Source organism: Sander lucioperca, chromosome 4, assembly GCF_008315115.2.
Source record: "Sander lucioperca isolate FBNREF2018 chromosome 4, SLUC_FBN_1.2, whole genome shotgun sequence".
NCBI lineage: Eukaryota > Metazoa > Chordata > Actinopteri > Perciformes > Percidae > Sander > Sander lucioperca.
This window is the reverse complement of record NC_050176.1, coordinates 6,674,283-6,700,602: the sequence shown is the minus strand read 5'-3', so window position 1 is coordinate 6,700,602 and position 26,320 is coordinate 6,674,283. Positions and strand designations below refer to the sequence as shown.

Below are 26,320 nucleotides of genomic sequence, written 5' to 3'. Positions count from 1 at the left end.
CTGGTGATTGAATAGCATGACAAGCAGATTAAAAGTACAAGTCTTTTGTTGAAAAATAATTCTTAAGATGAGGTGTAAGGGAGTGTGGCATCTTTATTGAGACTTACTGCAAACCAGAGCCATGGCCATCCGAAATAACTTAAACTGACACTTCATTCCCGACCAATTCTACAGAAAGAGAGAGAAAGAGAGGATGAATTCAGAAGATCATTTTCAAGTTCTGATGATTAAGACGGAACAAACTGTGCTAGAAGGTCAAGTCCTCGTCAGGCACACACACACACACACACACACACACACACACAGATGCAGACATGAAATGACATGACATCTCGCCCTCTGTCTCAATTCACGTCAATTTTGAAAGCACCAGAGCCACTCTGACCCCCAAGCTGTTCCTGCTGTGTTAGATAATGTGATTTCAGCTGAAAGGAGGACAAACTCCCCCATCCGAACGTCAAGAAGAATGTTGTGGAGGATCTGGCAGGGTACATAATGAGTACCCTAATACACATAATAGAGGTTCAAATAAGTGCCTTTGTGTCCAATGTGTCTGTGATGACCCACAAGATGGGGAGTTTTGACCAAACAGAGCAGGTGTCAGAGAGTGCGGTGGGAAGGGATTTCTTCACTCATGCACCCACTCACACACTTTCTGATCTTTGGGGGAAAAAGAAAAACTGATGGTGAGGAATGTATGGCATCTGTAGATAGAGCAGCACGTGCTGGGCCCAAAAAAGGCTGCTTTGATGATGGCAATGGCAATGCTCTGTAGTCACAGGACAACTGAGTGATGTGATAATCATCTACACACATGCACTCACACAAAAACTTACCATTACTACATTGGCCAAATGTGCTGAGACCAGAGCGTACACTCCACCAGATGAGCCGACCACTGGAGCCGTCATATCCGTGACAGATACCGCCAGCGACCCTGTAGTGATGATAAAGGAACATGCTTTAGGTAAATAAACAAATGGGGGCATTATTGTATTATCCACATCATGAAAAAGCAACAAGAGACCCAGGAAGAGTTGAAGGGAAGTGCAGAGTCTGGTGATAATTCATCACTGCAAGCAATTACAAATACTCATGTGATCCACTTTTAGTATCAAAATATTGATTAGTCTTTGAAGTGCTCAGAAAAAAATGGAAATCTATCATCCGTGCAAACTTCTTTTGATGATGAAGGTTATGCGAGATGATCGAGAGCTCTAGAACAGCTACTTCATAGAGCTTGTGGTGAGAATGTTTTCTCAACTAGATTTGCCTGACAGTTGGCCATTTGGGGAATAAATGAATAAATATGTTTTGTGCAAATATTCTATAATGTAATACAGTATTAAATGATAAACTACTTTGTTTATTTGAAATTCGTGCTACACTCTTGAGTCTGAGCTTTCACTATTCAGCAGGAAATGTGAATATTTGTTTCCTTTAGAGGATCATACTGGCAGACGCTGTGACCAACTGACTAATTTAAACAATACAAGCTGTAACCATTTGTGAACTGAAAACATTTCTTTTCAATGGCATAAAGGTGGCTTTGCTACTCGCTATTTAATGTGGGTGTATAGTAAATAGGCCTTCATGAATAGATGCTTGCTCATACTGTACCAGCACACAGTGGGATTTTATGTAAAACAAATGCATTCATACAAATTGGGCTGCTGCAAACAGGGAATTGCTCTCTTTAGCACCTTGGTACCGATTCAACGAGAGCACAAAAGATCCAATCAAGAATTAAAAAATGTAAATGTGAGGACATTTAAAGACAGTCACCAGCTACCAGATACCAAATTTGTTCTCACTGCAGTGTGTGTGTGTGAGAGAGAGACAGAATAAAAGAAAAAAGGAGATAGAGATGTGCTTAGTTGGACTATTAAATTACGCAAACATAAACACTCTCATTTGCTTATTTTCTCTCTCTCTCTCTCTCTCTCTCTCCACTCCATCCACTCTTCATTCCTTAGTATATCTTTCCCTTCTCTTTTCTTCATGACACTGACCTGTTTTTATTTATTATTATTTTAAATTTGATTACATTTCTGAATCTATTCTAAATAAATAAACCAAATTATTTTAATATTAAGGATTATGGAAAAACTGGTGGCAGCTTTAATTAATTCTGAATACATTTTAAATCAAGCATCAGGTTTGAATCATGACCCTCTATAATAAAATTGAGCATTAACATGCACAAAGATTGCTACTCCCTAGGTTACACCCTTTTAAAGCACTCAACATTACTTCCTTCCTCTTCAAACACACACACAGACAGAGACACACACACACACACACACACACACTGGTTCAGGACACCTCTACCTTTGTAGTTCTTGTGTTTAGGAAGTATGTCTGGGCAGGATGACCTCCATCCTTGTAATTAACTTGGTTTGATAACATTATTTTAGCTTGGTTGCCTGTGCACACAAACACACATACAGACAAGGACACAGTCTCTCATAGTCCCCCAGCAGGACCCAGGAGGCCTGTAGTTTTTAGAGTCGAAAGTGGTATCTCATTTATCTTGGCTGTTCATCGTAACTGCAGAGAAAGAACTGCGAACATGAGGGGGAATAATAATGCACATTAGCACTCATAATGAAAAACGTCAACAGTTTGGCTGCATGCTGAGTTGACTGAATCTACAAAGTCATGTGCAATAGTTGAATCCGTTGTTTGACTTTGTGTGACTTCCCTTTCTCTGTTGTTTACTTTCTTGTCTACATGTCTGTTTTTTGTGTCTGATCCTCTGTTGTTGTACACTTGTTTTTGCCTGTTGCTACACCTGCCTTATGCTCTAGGCAGACCTCTTGTCTGTCTTGTGTCCATTATGTGAGTACTTGTGTGTTTCCATGCGGGTCCATTGTGTCCATTAAAGTGTCAGAGTTTGTGTTGGCCCTACAGGGCCATCGTCCTCTCTCTGAGTCATTACTTGACCTCTGAACTCTGCCTTGACCCCTGTATATGCCAGTTGAGCCCGTCTGTTCACTATTGCTTGTTGTGTATCTTCACACAATCTGGCAGTGTCATTGTGTAGCAAATGTTAAGCCACTTTTCAAAAATGCTTGAGAATTAAGCCAAACTGCTGAAATGGCATTAAGTAACAAAGAACGTGAGAAATGCATACAGTGTATTGGGTTCAAGTATGTTTAAATGGTGATGCCTTCACTTACTGATGAACATACTAACATAAACACACACACACAGACAAACACACTTGTGAGATATTGAGAATAAAACCATGAATTAATTAATTTAAATAAAACAATATACTGTGTAAGCTGATATTAACAACAAGTGCCAATTATCTCTAAAATTTGGTTATTAACTAATTATGGCAACGATTGTGTACTAGGCAGGATATTATTATATTCAGCTGAACAATAAACTTAACCATCAAAAATTCCAATAATTAAAGAAAACCATACATTTCAAACGGTGCACATCATTGGAAATGAAATCATTATTTTCCTATTTCTCTAAACTGTTTACTATCCAAAAAAGTCAGAAATGCCATAAAAATGATAATACATAAAACGGCAGCCTATAAAACAATGATGCACGATATATGCCACAAATACAATAGTAAGCAACTATCAGCGACCCTCTTGTTGCTAAATGCTGAATGTTCTGAGAATTGTGACTTTGGCCAGTCATTCTGCTGCCAAAAACAAAAAAAGCCCAGTCAGACACAACAAACCCAAACACCCTAGCTTCCCCTTTCCCACTGGTGGTCGATATCTAATTAAAACAGCAGACTTGTGTGTGTTGGTTTGTGTGCGTGCATAAGTGTGTGTGATTTATGCCGCATTTCCTCCTCATTTCAATGCAAGGTTAATACTACAGGCCAGGCCACCACAGCTGGTATCCCCAGGGTGTTTGTGACTGACCCCTGTGCGCACACACACACACACACACACACACACACACACACACACACACACACACACACACACACACACACACACACACACACACACACACACACACACACACACACACACACACACACTCACTCACTCACTCACTCACTCACTCACTCACTCACTCACTCACTCACTCACTCACTCACTCACTCACTCACTCACTCACTCACTCACTCACTCACTCACTGTCACAAGGCATAATGTTTCCATCCCCGAAAATCCCAACAACACTCAACCCTCATCTCAAAAAGTAGCCTAATAATTCCACTCCAGTTAATGTGTAGCTAGAAGTGTTGCCCCTCTGAACCAAAAAAGTATTTTAAAATGTTTGTTTTGGAGAAGACATAGTGGAGAAGATGCCTTTATTAGTTTGTACTGATTCAGTAAAGAGAAACAATTCTCACACGCACGTACGCACGCACGCACGCACGCACGCACGCACACACACAGAGAAATACTGACTTACTGTCTCAGCTGAACAGGGCTGAATGTGACTCGTGCCTGAGGGATGTAGGAAGGGAGCGGTGACATTTTGTTCAAAGCTGTAATGTCTGCTTTATTTTCTCATTTGTAGTTAATCACTCGGTTTCTCCTAAATCTTTCCCACCTCCACTCTTCTCCCATCTTTATGTTTTTCATATCTTGGTCCCCCTCTCCAAACTCTCTTAGGCTTATTAACACTCATGAATTCATCTCTCCTCCATCTCTTCTCTCTCTTCATCCCTACCTCACACACTACCCCTTCCTATTTCATTATTACTGTGTGTGTGCGTGTGTGTGTTTGTGTGCGTGTGTGTGTGTGTGTTTGTGTGTGTGTGTGTATGTGTGTGTGTGTGTGTGTGTGTGCACGTTATTCTGATTGAGCTCCATTTGAGATGTCTCTGCTCTGCCCTATTGTACATGACCGTAGGAGGATGCAGGGGGATACCCCCTACAGCCCACCATGTCTAGTAGGAAAACAGAAACGCAAGGCCATCTGTCCTGAACACCCACCCACCCACACACACACACACACACACACACACACACACACACACACACACACACACACACACACACACACACACACACACACACACACACACACACACACACACACACACACACACACACGCTAAATGTTCTCATTGACCAGTATCTACCAACACACTGGCTGCAACCTGATAGGCTGTTGAATGCATGAAAAACACACAACAGCAGATGGAACAACGGTAAAGTTGAAAGGCAAAACTCTATAGTGTGTAGGGAGAGTGTAGATAAAAGAGATGGAAATATATGTAGTGAGCGGAGAAGGACTGATATTGTAATTGTTGCATGCATGTATGAGACCACATGCCCACCTGCCAGCACACCACACACATAGACCAGTCCAATCCGCAGGGCTCCGTGGACCATCTCTAAAGGGACTCCAACCAGCAGCTGCATGGCCATGTTCAGGCTCAGGTGTTCAATCCTGTAGAAAAAGAAAATGAGCCACAATAATAATATAAAAAAGTGAATCAGACACAAAGCGATAGTTGTAGTTATGGTAATTTGGTGTTAGCTGTTGATTCTGATAATATCCTTATTAGCCTTAAGAGGATATACAAGTCTGAAATGAAGTAAAATACAATTTAATTAAGTGAACAACATGAACCCATCGAGTATTGTTTATTGTGCTCAATGTATTGAAACATTACATTGAATCAGCAATGTCTTTCCAAAGGCATTGCCGCAGTTACCTGGAACAATCCACAGAACATGCAGTGAACATTTTTCCTTAGATCTACTTTTTACTGAAGAATAATCCCTATGAAAACTCTTGACATCGTGTTCTATGGATTATTCAGAATAATCTACATGCTGTTTCAGGAAAGACACATTGCTTTTGTAATTTAACACGTGTTTTCAATGCTGTAAATACCACCACCAGAAATCTCAGAGATGGATATCTAAAAACACAGGCATATAAAACCAAAATTGTCTGTAGGGCTGTGCCTAAAAATTACTTTTCTTACTGATTAATCTGTTGATTTTATTTTATTAATCATTTACTTCAGTCCTTCAAATGTCAAAAAAGAAGTGAAAACCAAAGGCGACATCTTCAAATGTCTTGTTTTGTCCAACCAACAATCCCAAAGATGTTAAATACAATAATACTAATCACACAAAAATAACAAATCTTCACAGCCAACAAATATTTGCCATTTTTGCTTGATTAAACAATTGAAATGACTAATAGGTAATCACAATTGTTGCTGATTCATTTTCAGTTGATCAAGTGTAGATACCAGTACAGAAGATACAATGTTTTTGCTTTGTAATTTGAGTAAATCAACTCTGCAAGGGTTTCCATATGTATTCTTTGAAACTTTTAATAAGAAAAAGAAAGACAGAGAGAGAGAGATGGAGAGTGGGCGAGTTAGCATAGTAAATATTTACACTCCGTTTCGGTTTTGAGAATTGGGAAGGATCAGCGCTGCCAAGGGCGTAACTTTGGGTTCAACATTAGGGGAGTTAAGATCTCCACTTTTGAGTAAAATTGAAATTTTGAACGTCAAACACATCATTTTCTGCATTCTGGTGAATTTTTCTGCAACAATTTGTGCCTTTTCTGCATCAAGTTATGATGCAAATGTCTTCATGTATGTAAAGGAAAGGTGGGTTGCACTGGCCAGTTTTGATTATTTTAAATTACGCCTACGAGCGTTGTCGAGCTTTTGGCAGGATTACAGGGTTCATTTATATGTGTGTAGCTTTTGAGTATGAACAGAAATTACAACTAAATTGCTAACCATGCTGTTTATGCATTTTTTTACTGTTTTCAATGTGGCTACTAAACACACACTAAACCAGTGTTCACCTATGCCTTTTACGTCTGTCTACATTTTTCCAATCAGTTTTCAATCCATGATGCACCTATTTAGATTTTTGTACAAACTTGTAATCACAAGCAGCTTGAAAATAATAAATGTCCCCCCTGTCAGTAAGATGCTCCAAAGACAGAGATGTGAAGAACTCTGAACGGGCGACATGCTTCCATTTCCTCCATGGGTGGGGTGTCAAATGATTAACAGGAAACACACTCAACTCTGGCACCATACAATGATAAAACAGAAACTGTGAATCAAATTCTGGGTTCATGTTATTTTCCACATTTGCAAGAGTGAATGGCAGCAAATGGCTTCTTGAAAAAGGAGGAAAACAAGATATATCAAACTATATTGACTGTGCAGACATGGCCAGAAATACTTTAAAAGGAAAGGGCAACCAAGATGATTGGCACAAGTAAAAAAAAAAAAACACATTAATCCTTTGACAAATAAAAAAAGCAATAATAGAGGAAAACCTTATGCAAATACTCAGTTTGATTTGAACAGATATGACTCAAAATAGTCACTTTAGAGTGTGCAGTTTTTATTATAACACATTATCACCTGCCTGTTCACTCCAAGACCATATTGTTATGCTTGTTCACGGACACACAGACACACACGGACACACAGACACACACGGACACACACAGACACACACATACATGGACACACACACATGGACACACACGGACACAAACTACTCAACACACTCTCTCTCTCTCTCTCTCTCTCTCTCTCTCTCACACACACACACACACACACACACACACACACACACACACACACACACACACACACACACACACACACACACACACACACACACACACACACACACACACACTGCCCTTCATGGCTAGAAAGTCCTTCCAGCCAAACCTCAGTCAGCAGCACAGACACATTTGGTGTCACAGCCCTGTTTTTCTCTCTCATAATCTTCATCATTGTCTCTCACTCGCTTCAATCACTCCCCTCCTCTGTTTTCTGTCTCAGTCTGAATTATCCTGTCATTTCTTTTTCACATTGCTGAAAGAGAGATGACAGAATAGCAGGAGACAGAGATGACTCTCCTTTTTTCCCATTCAACAGTTTGACAAACTGAACCGCTGAATGCTGTGTCCTGTCAGTGCATTCATTCATTCATTCAACAAACAGCTTCTACATCCTAGAAATTAATACAAACATTCCCACAAACAAACAAGCACATGTACACACAATTCCCCCAACCAAACAGGAAAGAAACAAGATAAGGCAGATAGTCTATTTAGTTTGAAACACCTCAGCCCCTTCAACTACAATGCCGACAGAGAGGATCGTTCCAGTGATCAGGGAGACAATGTGGGATATTGATTAGCTGAGAGAGGCCTGTCCAAATGCACAAGGACAACTCCACTCTAGATAACAGTGGCTATCTATTTCTATACTGCTAATGAGGCTGTAAGGGATGGGTTGCACTGTCAGGCAGATCTGTGGATACCCATGAGAGGATCTATTGTGTCCAGATGACCATGGTCTTTCAGGGCACTCAACAAAAGCACTGTTTTAATCTTTTTTTTTTATTACTTGCTCACCAAACTACAGCTGAACCTTTACAATCAGTTCAGTTTACGGCACAATTCAAGCACTGAACTCAGTGAAACTTCTTTTTATGTCTCAGCTGCATCAAACTGATGAAAAGATTGTGATGCACTCAAAAAAGAAACATGATCTCAGAATGTACTGAAACAGTATCATTAATTATTGTAGGCCTCGCTTTTCAGAATAATGAGAGGTGGACAGAAGCAGGACGAATGCAACTAGACAGAAATATTTTCCTGCAAAATGTTTAGAGTCATGGTTTAATCTTGTAGGAAGCTAATCTTTGCACAGCTGCTACTAACATAGTTTTTGTGTGTGACACAGAGTGAAAGAGAGGGTAAAAAAGAGAGTCTGCATAATACTCTATTATGGGATGTTTTGGCAGCAATATCAGTCCTACTGAGCTGTTGATAGGATTACATGGTTTGTAGATGTCTGTGTGTGTGTGTGTGTGTGTGTGTGTGTGTGTGTGTGTGTGTGTGTGTGTGTGAGACCTTGACCTTTGTTAAATGTCATTCCATCCCTGCACAAATGTTTTCTGTCACTCTTTAGTAAATTATAACTAAATAAAGACACAGGTCTGGATCTACATCCAGGACACTGATAGCACAGGGCAGCTCCTTCAGTGAAAGGCTGCTTCACCCGTGTTGTGTGAAGGAGAGATACCGCAGGTCCTTCTTTCCTGCTGCTGTCAGACTTTACAACCAACACTGCTCTTGGCAACTGACTAGGATTGGGCATCGAGAACTGGTTCCAACTTGGAATCGTTTCAAAAATTACAATTCCAATGGAATAGTTTTTTTTATTGGAATCGTTTGTAAAGTTTGGTTTCGAATCCGATCATCAGTTCCAGATCTAACATGCGCATGTTTTGGTTTCCGTAGCGGCCAGCGTACTTTCAGGCGCTTGTTGTGTTGCAGCCATGGAGCACAGTAAGCGGCGCTCTAAAGTGTGGCTTTATTTTTCGTTGAAAAAGCCCAGTAAAACTATAAACCACCATTGAATCAAAATAAAAATTTCCTCTGTGTGAAATAAGCATATGACACGTTTCAACTCCACCCTCAAAGAATCGGAATCAAGAATCGATAAGAACCGGAATCGAAAGAAAGAATCGGAATTTGAATTAGAATTGTTAAAATCAAAATTATGCTCAACCCTACAACTGACAAATCACTCATGTACAATATCAATACACCTAACTGTGCAATATCAATATCAATATTCTGTCTGTGCAATACTGTGAATTCAACCATTATTATTTGAGCTTTTTACTGTTTACGGCTTCTTCTTTTTTTACTGCTTTTTTACGGTTTACATTTTTTATTAGGCCCTATATCTTGTATTTTTATTCATGCTTGTGGTTATTGCACTATCCCCTTTGCTGCTGTAACACTGAAAATATTCCCCACTGTGGGACTAATAATAAAGGGTATTATAATCTTATCTTTAATTGTGCCATTTGTATGTGTGTGCTCACCACCTTTACCCTCCAGAGATTTATTACATGAACTTCAATTCCTTGTACAATTTAGAATACAAAGACATTGAGGAATGTGTCTTGGTGTGCTTTCTAATGAAGGTCTCTCCAGTGGTTCCTGTATCAGCATTAGCAAATGAGCTGGTGAGCAGATGAACTGGTTAAGCCAGCCAGCATATAATGACCAATGTTCTTCTGTGCCATCACCCCAAAGGATCCAATATTACTCAGTAATGAAATGTTTATACTGTCTGAATTATTGAAAGTCATTTTTGATCAGCGCTGCATATTTCTGAAGTTGTGTGCATCAAACACAAACACCCTCTGAAACAAAAATCTACAAAATCTGCTTTACTAAATGAAATGAAGGCCACTAAATGCGCTCAATACGGATTTAACAAAGCAATGCAATATTGCAATTTAGAGAACTTTAATCATCAAAATCATCATCATATGAGTGTGTCAGGTTTTTCTTGTCGTCAAGATTCAACTCAGAATCATTTACTGCATCCCCACCATCTTGGCTGTAAACATGTAGGCCTACCAGATACTGAGTACTGAGCTTTTATACAGACACTTCCCCCTAAGGGCCTAAATCATTTCAATATGTTCCTGTGTAATGAGTGCAAACATCCCACCTCCCTCCTTTTATCCTTCCATTCATTCCTTCTACCTCATCTTTTAACCACACACTGTCATCCATACCGTCTCTCCCCGGCACCTCCTGGTTCTCCTAATTAAATTACCATTTTATTAGTTCTCACTACTGCCTGAGACTACATTTACCCAGAAGGTTAATTAAACCTGGATGACCTGGCCTGAGCTCATAATAAAATAGTCTGTTGTGCTTGTTGTGGCAGAGGAGAGAAGAGGAGAGGAGAGGAGAGGAGAGGAGAGAAGAGGAGAGGAGAGGAGAGGAGAGGAGAGGAGAGGAGAGGAGAGGATGTAGGCTGAAGATTTTTTTTTTTTTTAAGATCAATTTTTTATGATTTTTTCATTTTAAACATTCAGAACAGACAAACACACTTGAACAAGAACAATCACCCACTCCCACCCCCCACCCTCCATGGTCTCGAGGAAAAGAAAAGAAAAAACTAAACAAACAAACAAACATCCACATCCATTCTGAGTATTACGAAATGCATCCATAGACTTATTAGCAACTCACAATCTCCTCTTCCTTATCTGCGTTTTTCCTTCATGACTGAAAAGGATATAACTGCTTTCACTGGTGTGTTTCACTGGAAATGAATTGCACTGTGTATTTTTGGTTAATGAAAATGTTATGTAACAAGCTCTGACTCACTGAATGTTTCAAATGCAACAAACCCAAACCACCAGAAGCATCATAGGTTTGCAATACCTCTAGTTGGTGTTTAACTATTAATTTGTTATTTCCATCCCATGGTGTCACACGCACTCCCCTTATTACACGACTGACGTGAACAAATTCAAGTCATTTGAAATGTGTCATTTCCTCAGGGTAATAATACTGGAAAATAGAAAGATGTGAACTCACCCAGTGTGCATGAAAATGTAGCTGAGGTACCTCCAGGCCTGGGCTCGTAGCTGGGGGTGGTAAGGTAAGGGGCTCTTTAGAAAGGACGGGCTGGATACCTGCAGGACCAAGCGGTCTAGCTGGAACCCATAGTACATGAACACGGCCACCTGGGAGAACACAGAAAGATAAACACAGAATGTGTGATTTTAGGAGGAGTGGTATCAGTATATACACACCACAATGAACACAATGAAATAATGCTCAGCATCATAAATCAGAACACATTGCTCTAGTAATTAGATACAAGTTGAACATTAACTTATCTTCAGGCGTTATCAGTAACATTTCATTATGAACTTGAAAGGAAAAACAATCCTGGTACGAGCAAGCTATTGAAAGATGATATTTATTGAAGTAATCTGTCTTAATTTGAAAAAAGATAATGATATTTGGAAGTTATTCTACCAAACAAAAATGAGCACACAATGACTTACAATGATTTACATTTCTGCAGAGCACTGCAGTCTATCATGCAAGACTTTTTGTCACTTGCTCAATGTTTCATGCACTATCGCTCTGGACAATTCATCTTCTTTGTGTTGTGTGACTTGCACTATACATTTGCATTGCCACCTTCTGCAGTTGGTATGGCGGTTTACTCCGTCCCCAGCATGCTCGAGTGCTTATGTGTCCCTCCTTGTGTACTAGCCTGCTTATCAAAACATAACTCCACAGCATACTCTTAATAAGAGAGGTTATAGAAAACTTATTGGTCTCACGCTCCTAAACAATTTACCTCAGCAATGGTGATAGCCAGGATGAACCAGGGTGGGGGGCAGTAGGTGTAGCTGTCAAAGTACCACTTGCGGTCGACCTCGCGAGGCAGTGTCTCATAGGCGACGTGCCGGACCAGCCGTTGAGACAGCCCCAAGTCCGCCTCATCTCTGAGATTGCAACCTTTTAGCTGCCTGCTCCCCTGCAGGATGGCCCTCCGGAAACTGTTGGAGCGCTTGTTACTCATCTGGAGAAAGGAGGAAGGAAGAGAGGAAGGTGATGGAGGGATGAAAGGAAGATTTAGGGAGGAAGAGGAGACAGACGGAGGCAGAGAGAGAAGGAAGGCCAGAAAGAAAGAAAGGAGGAGGATGGATAAGAGCTTTACTATCAATCGCTCAGCATGTTTTTACATTATTATCACATAAACTTAGCACAAAAAGTAAGGAAATTTGTGTTTGGTAGATTATTTCTCTGTGTAACAATGCTTTTTGGCAATAAATCTTATACTGTTGGAAAGCCTAATTAGTTCCCTTACAAATGGTGCCCCATTTGTAAGGAACATGCATTTGTGGGATGAGCAGCAGCGCTGAGTATGTGGGTTGCGCCCATGAAAAATTTGCCAAATCTTCTCTGCCATTGGTGGAGGCAATGTGATGGTCTGGGGCGGCATCTCCCTCACTGGAAAAACGAGGCTTGTCATCATTGGAGGCAATCTCAATGCAGAGAGATATATGGCGCTTTTCCATTACATGGTACCTGCTCGACTCGCCTCGACTCTACTCGCCTTTTTTGGTACCTGCTAACAGGTACTTTTTTTAGTACCTCCTCAGTCGAGGTTCCAAGCGAGCTGAGGCGAGTCGAAAAGGTGACGTGAAAGCGACAGACGGGGGTGTCCTGAACAAAGCCGCTATTTTTAAACAGTTTAGCCAGCTGTGGTTTTTTTTGCTGCCTCCAGCTTCTTCTGAAATAAAATGTGTCTTCTGGGAACAACACACACCTTCGACGTTCTGTGTGTGTGTCGCGTTAGGTCACGGCAGTTTACTACGGCGCCGCTTGTTTACAGTTCTGCGGAGGCTCCAGGCAGAGCTTTCACCGTATCCTAAGTACACACACACATGCTGGCTCGACGCACACACCAGCTGACAAATATATACATCAGGCCACATATTACATAGGCTACGGCGAAAGCTCTGCGTGGAGCCTCCACAGAACTGTAAAACAAGCTCAAGTGGCCTGATGTTATACTTGTGCGCTGGTGTGTGCGTCGAGCCGGCAAGACGACCAGCCACGCTGAGGCGGTACTAAAATCTGCAATGGAAAACAGACGCACACGTGTGTCGAGTCGAGTCGAGGTGAGTAGAGTCGAGGCGAGTCGAGCAGGTACCATGTAAAAACGCCAACAGAGATGAGATTCTGCAACCAGTGGAAATCCCATATCTCCACAGTCTGGGACCGAACTCTATCCTCCAAGATGACGCTCGGGCGGTGTTTATCAGAGACTACCTCCAGAATGTGGGAGTGGAGAGGATGGAATGGCCTGCCAGCAGTCCTGACCTCAACCCCATTGAACACTTGTGGGATCAGCTTGGGCGTGCTGTTCGTGCCAGAGTGACCAACACAACCACGTTGGCTGACTTGCGACAAATGCTGGTTGAAGTATGGGATGCCATCCCACAGCAGTGTGTGACCAGGCTGGTGACCAGCATGAGGAGGAGGTGTCAGGCTGTTGTGGCTGTGTATGGTTCTTCCACACGCTACTGAGGCTCCTGTTTGTGAAGTGAATAAATTGTTAAATTGCCAATATGTCTTGTTTCTTCAAACTTCAATCATCCAATCCTCGAAACGAGTCAATGGCAGAATAAGCTGTTTGGCATTGGCAGAAAAGATTTGGCAAATGTTTCATGGGCGCAACCCACATACTCAGCGCTGCTGCTAATCCCACAAATGCATGTTCCTTACAAATGGGGGACCATTTGAAAGGGAACTAAACAGGCTTTCTAACGGTATAAGATTTATTGCCAAAAAGCATTGTTACCACAGACAAATAATCTACCAAACACAAATTTTCTTAACTTTTTGTGCTAAGTTTATATATAACATGAATGACCATCCCGTTTTATTTAACATGTGGTACTTTATTTTGTAAAGTACATTCACAAACTACTCAATGCACTCTCTCTCTCTCTCTCTCTCTCTCTCTCACACACACACACACACCAATCTTCTTCAGTCCAGCACACTGACAGACTCCTCCCACTTCGCCATGGCAACAGAATGCCCATATCATCACGTAGCAACCACCAAACCCGCTCTTAATCCCTCTTCAAACATATATGTCCATTTTTGATGGGCAGGGACCTTACAAGTAGTTTATCATTAAGAGAGGATCCCACCAGTCAGTCTCTTTCTTTCCTTTTTAAACCTGACGAAATTACTTTTCTGCTCTCATTTCATAAGCGCTGCCATCTTTTGATTTACTGCAATCATTTGTTTTTGCAGAGGTGTCACATTTTTCAAACCGTGGACTTCTCATTTTCAAACATGCTCACACTCATACACATTAAGGCTACATATAGGCAGGTGAGCATGTATGTTTATTTCTCACCTCAAAGCAAGGGTTGAAAATGTACTCAACTCTACCTCTTTGAGGGGCAACAAGAAAAGAAGGACTAAGTGAGAATAATATGTGCTTCCCAAGCTGCTGGTTTGGGAAGCAGGTTGTTTTTTATTAATTAGACAAAGCATTTATACTTAATAAAAATGTACAGTTTATATTACACACACTATGGGAATTAATATGAGAAGAAACATATTTATTCAAATAGTCATAATAATAATGAACACAAGAATGGTATTTGTATCAATTAAAATATTAAGCTAAAGGTCCCACATTATGCTCATTTTCAGGTTCGTACTTGTATTTTGGGTTTCTACTAGAACATGTCTACATGCTTTGATGTTCAAAAAACACATTATTTTTTGCATACTTTCTGTCTGAATATACCTAATATACCTCCGTCTGAAACGCTCGATTTTAGCGCCTGTCCCTTTAAGCCCCCCTCCTGAAAAAGCCCAGTCGGCCCTGATTGGTCAGCATTTCCAGTTCTTCTTGACTCTAAAAGCCCTGTAGTGGGACTTTCTACCTATATATGGTATAGTTGTGACATCACAATCATACGAAGTTACGAACTCGTTTCAAGGCACAGTTTCTAAATATGGGATGTGTGATTGAGCATTTTAATACTTTTACATAATTTATATAGCACCTCGACCTGCTCTATAATAAAAAAGACATGGAAATCTTACTTTTTACAATATGGGACCTTTTACTACACGTGTTTTACTACACGCTGTGTTTTATAACTTCTCCATGACGATGCAATGACTCCTGTCCTACTTAACTCCTCCAGTCCACTCCTTTCTTACTCTGCTCTGTTTATGTCACACTCAATAACTCAACCCTGCTACTGTGTTTGTGTCTCTAAGACTGCAGGAAGCCCAGATGTGTCAGTTAGTGGATGTTATTTTAGGGCAACATGGGTGAGTGATGTTGTTTTCAGCAAGGGCAGATATTGGTAAAATAGATCAATGTAATGTGGCTATCTGCACTAAAAGTATAATACAAATTGCAGATGGATAAAGCCTGCAAACTAAAATACAGCCACTTCAAAAGCTACAACTTTAAAGTGTTGCCTGCATATTGAAGTTGTGATTGATGTTTATTCAAGCACAAGCACAGACTTATGAGAGAAATGGGAACATTTTCATTTGAAGGTAGTGGACATACTTATCAGTGAAAACCTTCACAACATTACACTTCATTTCAATTTGACTTGAGATAGAAAAAGAACACAATTAGGAGAAAATAGCGATAAGAAGACAGATGTTAAATAATAATAAATAAACTAATAACATATCTATATGAAAAGTTGGCTGATGGTTCTTCTTGCACTGTTTAATGAGACTTTAGTGTCTCTGCATGAATCACCGTTGGGAGATAAACTTCAGAAAAAAACAATTATTTCTGCCTTTATGTTAGCCACAGAGAACTGTGGGAAAATGATTATGGGTTACCATGGCCACTTCTGGACCGCATACCAAAGAGACACACACACACACACACACACACACAGACACACAGACCTCCCCCAGGCAGCCATGCTCCATAAAGACAGTAAATTCTTCGTGTGAAGTGACTGCAATCCCTCTCCTTTTTGTAGGACACAAAAGCAAGAATGGCATTCTGTCTGTTTACCCATTGGCAAGGTAAAGGGGAGAAATGGGTGTTCGTCCAGCAAGAGACAATTTCACTGTTTGATCAATGGAAAACACAGTCAGAGGAGAGGGACAAGGGAGAGAGACATGAGCGAGAGGGAAAACAGATTGAATGAGAAGGAGATGGAGGAGGACAGATGGAAGAAGGAAGTAGAGGAAGATGAAGGCTGGAGCAAAAAATGTGATTAAAAAATGCAAGGGGCTGCGTTGATAATTGTGTTACAACAAATATGGCATTTATTCTACAAAGTAATCTACCAGGAATTTGTACTAAGGCGTATTTGATTGGCCAACGCAACAACATGCCAGATGACACTGTATAGAGCTCAACAGTCCCGCCCACAGTGGGTTCCAGAAGTAAAAATACAATGCAAGTTCTCCATTGACAATTGGAGTATAAGCCTTAAAATCGTAACCGTCGATGGTAGACTTAAAACCAGCATGCCGACATGACTAAGTGATTGTATATGCTCATATAGATGCCAAACGTTCATGGGGCAACAACCTTGTTTTGAGATAAATGTCTTTTAGTCGCGATGTCTTGGATAAGTACTTCATTACCCACAATCCTGAACAATCCCACAGTGATGCCTCTGATTGGTGGAACTCATGCTGGTGAGGAGGGGGAGTGTATGTCTATGGGTGCCAGTACCATAGACAGTTAAATAAATGGACAAAGTGATGCCGTTGTTTTCAACAGAGACCAGTGACGTATATTAGAAGCACTTTTCCGGTGAGAGCTGAGCATTACTGCGCAGCCTCCAACTGAACTTGACTACGCAGATGTGACGTGAGCAACCTGTCTGAAAGTTGTCTTCTGGTAGCTGTGCCAAGAGAAATCTCAATCATTCCGAATCTTGCAGAGACGGAGAGTGTAGGTATATGTAAGGAGATAACATAGGCACAGGCTAATTATTGCTAACTAAAATGCTAGTTAACATTAGTAATTACACTTAACAGCTAATGTAAGTCGAAACTGCCTGTGAGCTTCTCCTGTACTATATACGATAATTTCTCTACTATGCGACAGTAAATCGTGTGGTTATGACACAATCGTTAGCCTATTTTTACAAAAATGTCTGCTACGGAGCCATAACGTGAGATAGAAAGTAATGTCGTGTTTCTTTAGAAATAAACAATGGACAAATAAAGTCTTTAAACACTTCAGATGTAAAGTTATTTGTTGTCAAAGTGGCGCCAAAATGAATGGCAGTCAATGGAATGCTAACGGCGGGTGAGTGCTAGGTAGCATCAAAATGGCGCCATAGGAGGTACGCTTTGTGGAAGCTGGCTTACCCCCTTGGTCAGTACCCCATCTGTGCTGCCTGCACGATCTGTCATGCGCATGTGCAAGATGATAATCCTGTTTTATGAGGATTTACGACACTGCACGAATCACGATCTGTTCCACACTTCTGCCGTTAGCCTCCACCGGGAAGCTAACGTTAGTTTAGCTAACAGCTAATTTGGCTAACCGCTAGCTGACAGCTTGATTCAGTCTAAAATAAAGGTAACTCAAACTAAACACTGGGAAAAGCAGGCTACAGCTGACGTAACAGCTGTTATATATTTTAACGGTTATTTTCAGGTTTTATTTTGAGGGTCTTTTAAAGTTATTACATGCTGTCTCAGCTAGCGGTTAGCCGAATTAACTGTTAGCTAAACTAACGTAGCTTCCTTTATTCAGTGGTGCGCGGTGGTTCATGGGATGAATAGTTCCTTCGCTCTGAAATGACAATATGTACACAGTCTTGTACCTTTGACTTTTTTTTGATTTTCTGTTCGTTTTTTCACTCAAAATGATCTGTTGTATGCTTATGAGTCACATACCGTCTGGTTAGCCTAAGGCATGGTCTAAAACTCTTTATATACAGATTTTTCCAGACATCAATGGGAGAAATGAATGGGAAATTTACTTCTGGAACCCAAGGTCTCTCGCAGGAGGGGCGGGACTGTTGAGCTCTATTATGTTGTGGTAAAAGTTAAGCCAGGTTCAACTCCTTATTTTAAAAGGATTTTTTGGCATCTCCTGCCTATATTAGATAGTTGACAGGAGAGAGATGACAGGACGAGGTGAAAGAGAGATGGGGAACAACATGCAACAAACCCAAACTGTTGCCACAAATTTGGAAGCAAACTATTGTCTTAAACATCATCGTATGCTGTAGCCTTATGATTTCCCTTTCTTGTAACTAAGAAGCCCAAACTGTGAGAAACTGGAGGGGCATCCACATAGTTTTGACAATATAGTGTATCTCTAGCAAAATAAAACTGTATTAGGCATACACGCAGGATATATATGAGTGCATCTGTAAGAACCAGGACAAATCCATCATGATCATTCCACAATTTCATTCCACTGGGGGAAAAACTGAGCGGTTCAACCTGTTTGTAGGTATTTTAAGTATAAACATATTACTGAGACAGCTTCTACCGTGAACAGTCGCAGTGCGTTTTATGAGAGAGAGTCAGACAGGAGGAGATGGATGGACAGAAAGAAGAAGGAGAAAGTCACTGATAAGAAAGAAGCTGAGAGCTTATGCAAAGGAAGACAGACCGAGGGAGAAGGTAAAGGGTGAGAGAAGATGGAGGGAGGAAGAGGTAAAGAGAGGGAGTGAGCGGTGATTTGAACGCTGACTGTGACGAAGCAGTGAGCAGGCAATTACCGACAATCACATTGATGGAAGAGCTGCGGTGCAAAGGGGAGATGACGCAACAAATAAAACCCTCAGTTTGTCTCTGTATTTCTCTCCTTCTACTCTTCTTTATTCCTTCCTTCTGTGAAGGCAGAAGAGCTAAAGAGATAGATATGTACCTACAGAAACCAGGCACTGACAATCAACTTGTTGGAGAATTATAACTCTCTCTCTCTCTCAAGTTCTCATATTTGCTTTGACCCCTTTGATCTTTATCTTAGAGACCGTTGATGTCTGCCACTTAGAAGGTCCAGTATGCCGTGTTAACATACTTTACATTCCTTGAGATATTCATATCATATTTACAAGCTTTTTCAGTTTGGGTTCACATGGGCAGAAATCCTTGTGGATAACACCAAACATTTAGCCTTGAATAACTCACTCAGTAAGGTGCACACTCTTACTTTCAGTGCCTGATTTTTAGTTATTATTGCTTGTTTGCTGGTTGTACAATAGAATCTTTATCCTGTAATTGTAGTGCTCAATCTAGGGCTTTTTCCCAGTTATTTTACCACCCAAAGTGGTGTCTTCAAATTGCCTGTTTTGTCTGATTAACTCTTGAAAAGCCTAAAGATATTTAATTAACAATGATTTTAAAAAGAGAAAAGCAGCCTATACTGACATTTTAGAAGCTGAAACCAGCAATGTACTACTAACTGACTTCACCAATTCAAAAATTATCAAACCAGCCGTAAATTAACTTTCTGTTGATCAATGGATTAATCATCTTTTCACATCAACATTTATTACCATACCATCCCTTTATGTTTACAACCAAAAAAAAAAAGAAAATGTGAAAATCTTCACATTTGAGTAACTTGAACAAGCAAATGTTTGGCATTTATGCTTAATAAATGATTAACTAATCGATTAATCAAACTAATAAAACTAATTATTTCAGTACTTATTTATTCAGCATATTACCATAATGAATACATGTCACTACTTTCTTTCTTCCCTCTCTGCCTGTGTTATGCTTATGTTGTGGTTGCCTCTGTGAATGTATAAACCATTAAGGGGGTGGACACAATAGCGACTAAGAAAAAAACAGTGAATGCACACACAGATGCTGGCACCCCATTCCTCTCTGTCCTACTTCCAGTTGCACGCCATGAACCACAGCATGTCACATGGCACAAATGCACCAATTGGAAAGCAACAGCAAAAAGCCCTTTTGACATTTTTCCAAGCTTCCTACAGGCCTCATTCCTCACCCACTGCACCAGACAATAAACAGCTCTGAGGAAGAAGAGAGAAAGGAAGAGATGGACAAACTCACACTCACAGACAACAATGAATTCCCTACCGTCTCTGCAGACGCACACACCCCCACTGCCACCCAGTAGTTATTGTGTACCACACAACTACTCCCACTCCAAGACCACTCCACACTGTCCCGGTTCAATAGATCAGCCTCCCATGAGGAACGGCAGCAAGACAGCGGAAAACACAAAATGAGAAGGTTATGAGGCAGCGAGCACAGCTGGAGATGCTTGAGTGAGACCTTGGACAAACAGGCTGCAGTTTGAAGTTGAAACTGAAAGTGGGGTAAGGTGAGCGTTAACAGGGGAATTTATCACCAGACTGAGAGTAGTTTCTTATTAGGAAGACTCTCCACCTTGCAGCTGAAGTAATCTTGGAATATGGCTGGATGTAAAATTGGAAAAAAAAGTTTGATGTGTGACATAAAAACCAAGCCTAGACAATGTAGACAGATAATGGAGAGGTGGGACACATTCATTGGCTATGAAGTCAAGAACAAAGAAAAAGTCAATACAAAATCTTTGTGTTTCGAGTCTTAAACAATTCATTATGTGGCCTTTAACAATTCTAATGCTGTTTACATTTAGTTAGTACAGTAAAATTACAGAAAAATTGAATGTCTCCTTATTTTCAAATAAAAACGTAAAGGCTAAAATGATGAGGTGTTTTTTTGTGTTTTTTTTCTGTGCCAGTAACATTAATTTGTAATTTTTTAGATGAATGTGTTGTATGTTGCTGTCTATTTTTTTGTTTACTACAGCAGAGTCTTTACAGTCAAATTTGATAATCTGAGGTATCATTTTGCAGGTCTGCCTCGCCTTATGTTTTCCTCCTGCTTGTGAAACATGATTAGCTGCTGACAGGTTGATTCAAAGAATATCCATTGTAAGGAAAATGACGAGCTAATATGATTTACACTTGTTTCTAACATAATAATCTTAAATCTTTGAGATTTATGGAGGATATCAAGTCATTACAAGTCAAAAGTCTAAGTGAAGTCACAAGTCTTCGGTGTTAAAGTCAAGTCTTGTCTTGTCAAGTCATCAGATTCATGAGTCCGACTCAACATTAAAACCACAGCATGCAAGATATATACATACATATTATATATAACCTAAAATGGTAAAGAAATCTCACCAGGTTGACAAAGTCTTGGTAGCAGATCTTTCCATCGGCGTTACCATCAGCGAGGGCCAATAGGACTTCTAGTTTGTGGGGGTCAAGCTCAGAGCCGTGGGTCGCCAGCAGGTCCCTGAACCGCTCTGTACTGATGAAGCCCGAATTCTCTGGGTCATACTGCAAATTAACACACACACACACACACACACACACACACACACACACACACACACACACACAAATATGGAAGTGTAAATAGAATAGACACAAATACGTCTCTTTATGGATTACAGGCACATGCAGTATAACTAATAAGCACCAGATTCAAATAAACATGTGAGAAGTTCATGAGCAGTCAATATCCCCCCAGTGCATAATTTTCTGTGCAGCCAAACTTCAAAAGCTCAAAAAAGAAAAATCAACAGTGGTTTAGTCACAGTTTGAGCATCTCATAAATGAGGCCTAATTGCTCCAAAAAGGCTCAACTGTTGAGACGCAGCAGTAACTTTTAACAGCTTTGGATTTCACTTTAAAATGACACTGCAGGCTGTTTTTCTGCTTATTCACAATCAGAACAGAGGAGGCATTTAAATGTATCTGAAAAAAAACCCAGATATTCTGACAAAGTCTAAGATATTTTAAAAAGCTAGACATTCAAAAGACCTTTAGAGCAGTGATCACTAAAGCACTTGATTGTGTAAAGAGCTCTACACTTTTCTCTAGCCACACACTCTTTTCTTTCCTTTGCACTTAATAGCTCAGGCCTTCAAATCTTTAGTGGCAATTTAGAGTGAAACTGCCACTTAAACATATACAAATATTTAAAAAAGTAATATACATTTTATTTGTGTTTCATGTTGTAAACTATATCCAAGAGAGCTAGAAGCTATAACAGAGGCTTACGGACTGCAGAGAAATAAGCAAAAACATTTATTATGGCCTTGTCTTTTCTAATGGAATAGACATAGGAATAGGAATAATTCTGCCTGATACCCCTAAAACAAGGATAAAACAAGGCTACAGCTGTGTGACAGTATTTGTCTGTTCAACTGAGGACAGACTGGCCTAAAATACATATCAATCCAGGACTTGAATGTTTGATGCGAAAGGTTGGCAGAAGACAGCTGACACATCTTTATGTACGTGTGTGTGTGTGTGTGTGTGTTTGTGTGTGTGTGTGTGTGTGTGTGTGTGTGTGTGTGTGTGTGTGTGTGTGTGTGTGTGTGTGTGTGTGTGTGTGTGTGTGCTTGCGTGGGTGGGTGTACAGCATTCGCAAATGTGCGTATGCCAGTGTAACCATGCCTGTGTGTGAAAATACAACGCAATCATGCATTAATGGCCGTTTTACAGCCACTGCATCCGAGCTTGCGCGCGCCAATGTGACGTCAAAATGACGTAGATCTCACTGGCGCGCCAGGATTTTGCGTGCGCGTCCAGAGGGTGCGCACCACTCTATTTCTTTCAGCGGCGCGCGACAAAGCGGAAACAGGAAGCGTGAACGAGCTCGAGGGTAACCGGATGCCAGGACTCTCAGAGTGACTGCAAGTCTCTCTTGTAAACTTACTGGGTTAAGATGAGTTCTTTTATGACGAATGAAAGGTTTGATCCGACGAAGTAGGTCATCGAATCAAATTGAAACATCGACGGCAATGCTGCTGCCAGTTCTGCCGTTGTTTGCATTAAGATGTGACATTCAGACAATATGAGCCGCCTGCCAGATTCCAACACCCCTGAACCAGAAATAGTGACCGTGTACATGCATGTATGTGTGTGTGTGCGTGTGTGAGTTTGCCATATGCCTAGGAACAGACTGACAATCTGTGCGTTCGGGAAAAGTCCGGAACGACCGTCCAACCGACAGCTGTCGGCACAAAAAAGTCTAATAAAGCGATATTAACAGCCAACAGCAGGGGGCGCAAATACAATCACTTATATGCTACCTGTAAAAAAAAACTAAAAAAAATTACATCATTAGATGTGGATGGGAAAAATTCAAAGAAAAGAGGGCCAAGTCTCTCGAGACTGATGCAGCAAAATGCAAAAAAGCTCACAGAGCCTGAGCATCCACAGCCTGCTCATGATGAGGGACAGACAGCAGTTAATTTCACATCAGCAAGAGGTACTGGTAAGTGCCAGGAGCAGGACACATTATAATAGGCTGCCTTTATCCTTATCTTAGTGAATTGCATAGTCAGCTATCAACATGGGTGTGCATCATGATTATGAAAATGATCATGCCATCTAGTACTGTCAAACTTAACGTGTTTAATAATTTCTGTTAGCTTAATTTGAAACATTATACGCATTAGAAATTAATCGCGGGTTGACCGCGATTTTACTTCGTTGTATATGAGAGGTTGTAGTGAGCACACCTTTTCTGCTATGATGAAGACTATGGTATTGAATTAAACGGGAAAACATCAGGCATGCATTGGTACCACTCTAAACGTGCTAACAAACAGGTAAGGGGGCTATATAATTCTCCAAATTTAACCAAAAGTTTAACCAAAAAATCCTAGCTTGCACTTTCTGTCTGTCTTCCATCAGAGTGCAGTTTTTCCTTGTCTTTCATATTTGCGTTTACTATTGTGGAACTGGCAAAGACCTGGTGGTTGTTTGTGAAAGCTTCACAGACAAAATTGATAGAGCCTAGTCATTTTCATCATTTCACAGCCTTAATATGAATCAAAAGTGTAATATGACATTGACAAAATATTAAATAGGTTATTCAATGCTAATTCTTTAACACAAAGCAACACATATTATATCATCAATAATAGCTAATAACCTATCTTTAAAATAATTTGTTTATTCAGGTTGAAGATAGTTGCAGCACAAAAGATGACAGAGAGAGTGCAGGGAAGTGATATCAGTAATACTCTGTACTGTTTTATAATTACAAGTTTATATAATTTGGGGTTTCTGTAGCCAGTGACATTTCATTATTTGTATTTTATTTTCAATGCAGATGTAATGGCATTGTACATATTTTGTTTTTATTTGAAGGCTGAGGCTTCATTAATAAACACAACCCAAATTATCATCATTGGTTTTGAGATGTTACTTGCTGTGAATACCTTGTCTGATAGGCTACAGTATTATGGCATAGCATCAGGATATCTTGGCTAGTGTCTGTCGCGCACGGCTAGGGGCGAATGGCCGGATGATGGGCCTATTTGGGAGAAAGTCCAGGGCTGCTTTTTAGCCCCAGTCCGTCCCTGCATATGCCGATGTTGGCAGGGGCTGGGTAAAGCCAGGCTGGCAGCTTGACCAAATGAAAATGGGGAGAAGAGGTTTTGGCTCTCCCTCGTGCTGTTTTTTTCCATGTTACCCAACACAATTAGGCTTTTTTTTTTTGCTGTTTAAGCTATGGTTGTCAGTACACTTTCCACTCAATGTCATCTTCTCAAGTGTTTGGAAGAGATACCGCATGGAAAAACTACAGTTGTGACCTTGTATTGTGTCTGGCAGGAAAAGTGTTAGAGAATTGCTCAAAAATCTGTTTTGACAGACATTTTTAGTATGATTGTAGATGAAAAAATATAAATAAAAAGGTCCCCTCTTCCTTCTGAGAGATGTTTTGTGAGTTGCAGAAATATTTTTTATAATCCTATTAAGAATATTTTTATGACAGTGCATTTTTTTTCCATACTATTGTTCCTGCAAAGACAAACAAACAAGAACACCTGAATATAATTAAACTTTCACTGCTGAGTCCAACATAAACACAATCCCCTTCCCTTGTATATGCACACCAAAACATCGCTCTCTCAAACACATTCACACGCACACACACACACACACACACACACACACACACACACACACACACACACACTCTACTTTACGAAAGAAAGAACCAACCTTCTCTTGCAGTAAATCTGCCAGTTTCTGCCGAGGCCATTTTGTCATGATGAAGTAACGTCAGCCAAAGCGAGTCTCATTACTTACTAACAGTGTGTGAGCGAAACAATATGTTTTGTGTTTGTGTGTGTGCATGTTTGTCGCAGACTGCGCAGGGTTGTTTCTAACCAGGACTAAAGGATTACAGTCCAATCCAAGACCCTCAGTACACACCTCCCCCATCTTTCTTTCTCAAATACACACACATAAACACACACACACACACACACACACACACACACACACACACACACACACACACACACACACACACACACACACAAAACCCCAGTCACCCTCCTCGCCCTGCCCACACACAACACCCCCTCACCCTACATTCATACCCTTCTCCCTTCACTTTCTCTCTCTAAAGCTAACATGTGGACTCCCTCAGAAGAAAAATAAATAGTTTAATACATTTGCTTGTTATCTCTTTTCCTGTCATATCCTGAGGCAGGCAGCCATACATTATTTTCCTCACACAAACACTCACACTCCCTCGCTCCACTTTTGAGACACCACAGGCTTCATAGTTGAGTGAGCACTCTCTGAAGTCAACAGGCTGGCTGCTGGGGTGGAGCGGCAGAGGGACACACACTCAACAATGGGCCTCCGATGGCAATTTCATGCAAGGTTCACCCAATCCCTTCACTCCAATTAGTGTTATTTTCCTTTTGATGCACCCAGAGATCCACACAGAATGACATTATATGATACAATAATAACTCTCCATCCAAGACTCCTCAAGCTTCACCAAAAACTGAAAACTTGGGAATTTCATTTAGGAATTTTAGTTGTAGGCTGAAACTAATGATTGTTTTTATTATCTGTTGGTCTTCCAATTTTTCTATCACTTGATCGATGAAATGCTTGGAAAATTGTAAATTTGTTTTGTCTGATATTCAGATACTCAGAAAAGATATTCAATTTATTCTCATAGATGA

General features: G+C 40.5%; 1 protein-coding gene across 5 annotated transcripts in view; it reads right to left on the bottom strand.

The window, feature by feature from the left end:
• rhbdl3 (rhomboid, veinlet-like 3 (Drosophila)) overlaps positions 1-26,320 on the bottom strand; it is a 61,735-nt gene that overhangs the window by 4,281 nt on the left and 31,134 nt on the right. For 4 of the 5 annotated variants that reach the window (XM_031289249.2, XM_031289250.2, XM_036000353.1 and 1 more), the window contains 6 exons: positions 21,492-21,650; positions 12,143-12,367; positions 11,365-11,513; positions 5,276-5,388; positions 837-937; positions 108-168 (listed from right to left, as the gene is read on the bottom strand). In XM_031289249.2, coding sequence (XP_031145109.1) covers positions 108-168; positions 837-937; positions 5,276-5,388; positions 11,365-11,513; positions 12,143-12,367; positions 21,492-21,650 — 808 coding nt within the window. Of the gene's footprint in view, positions 1-107; positions 169-836; positions 938-5,275; positions 5,389-11,364; positions 11,514-12,142; positions 12,368-21,491; positions 21,651-25,337; positions 25,536-26,320 lie in introns of those variants that run through there. The other variant, XM_031289251.2, reaches the window with a different exon arrangement.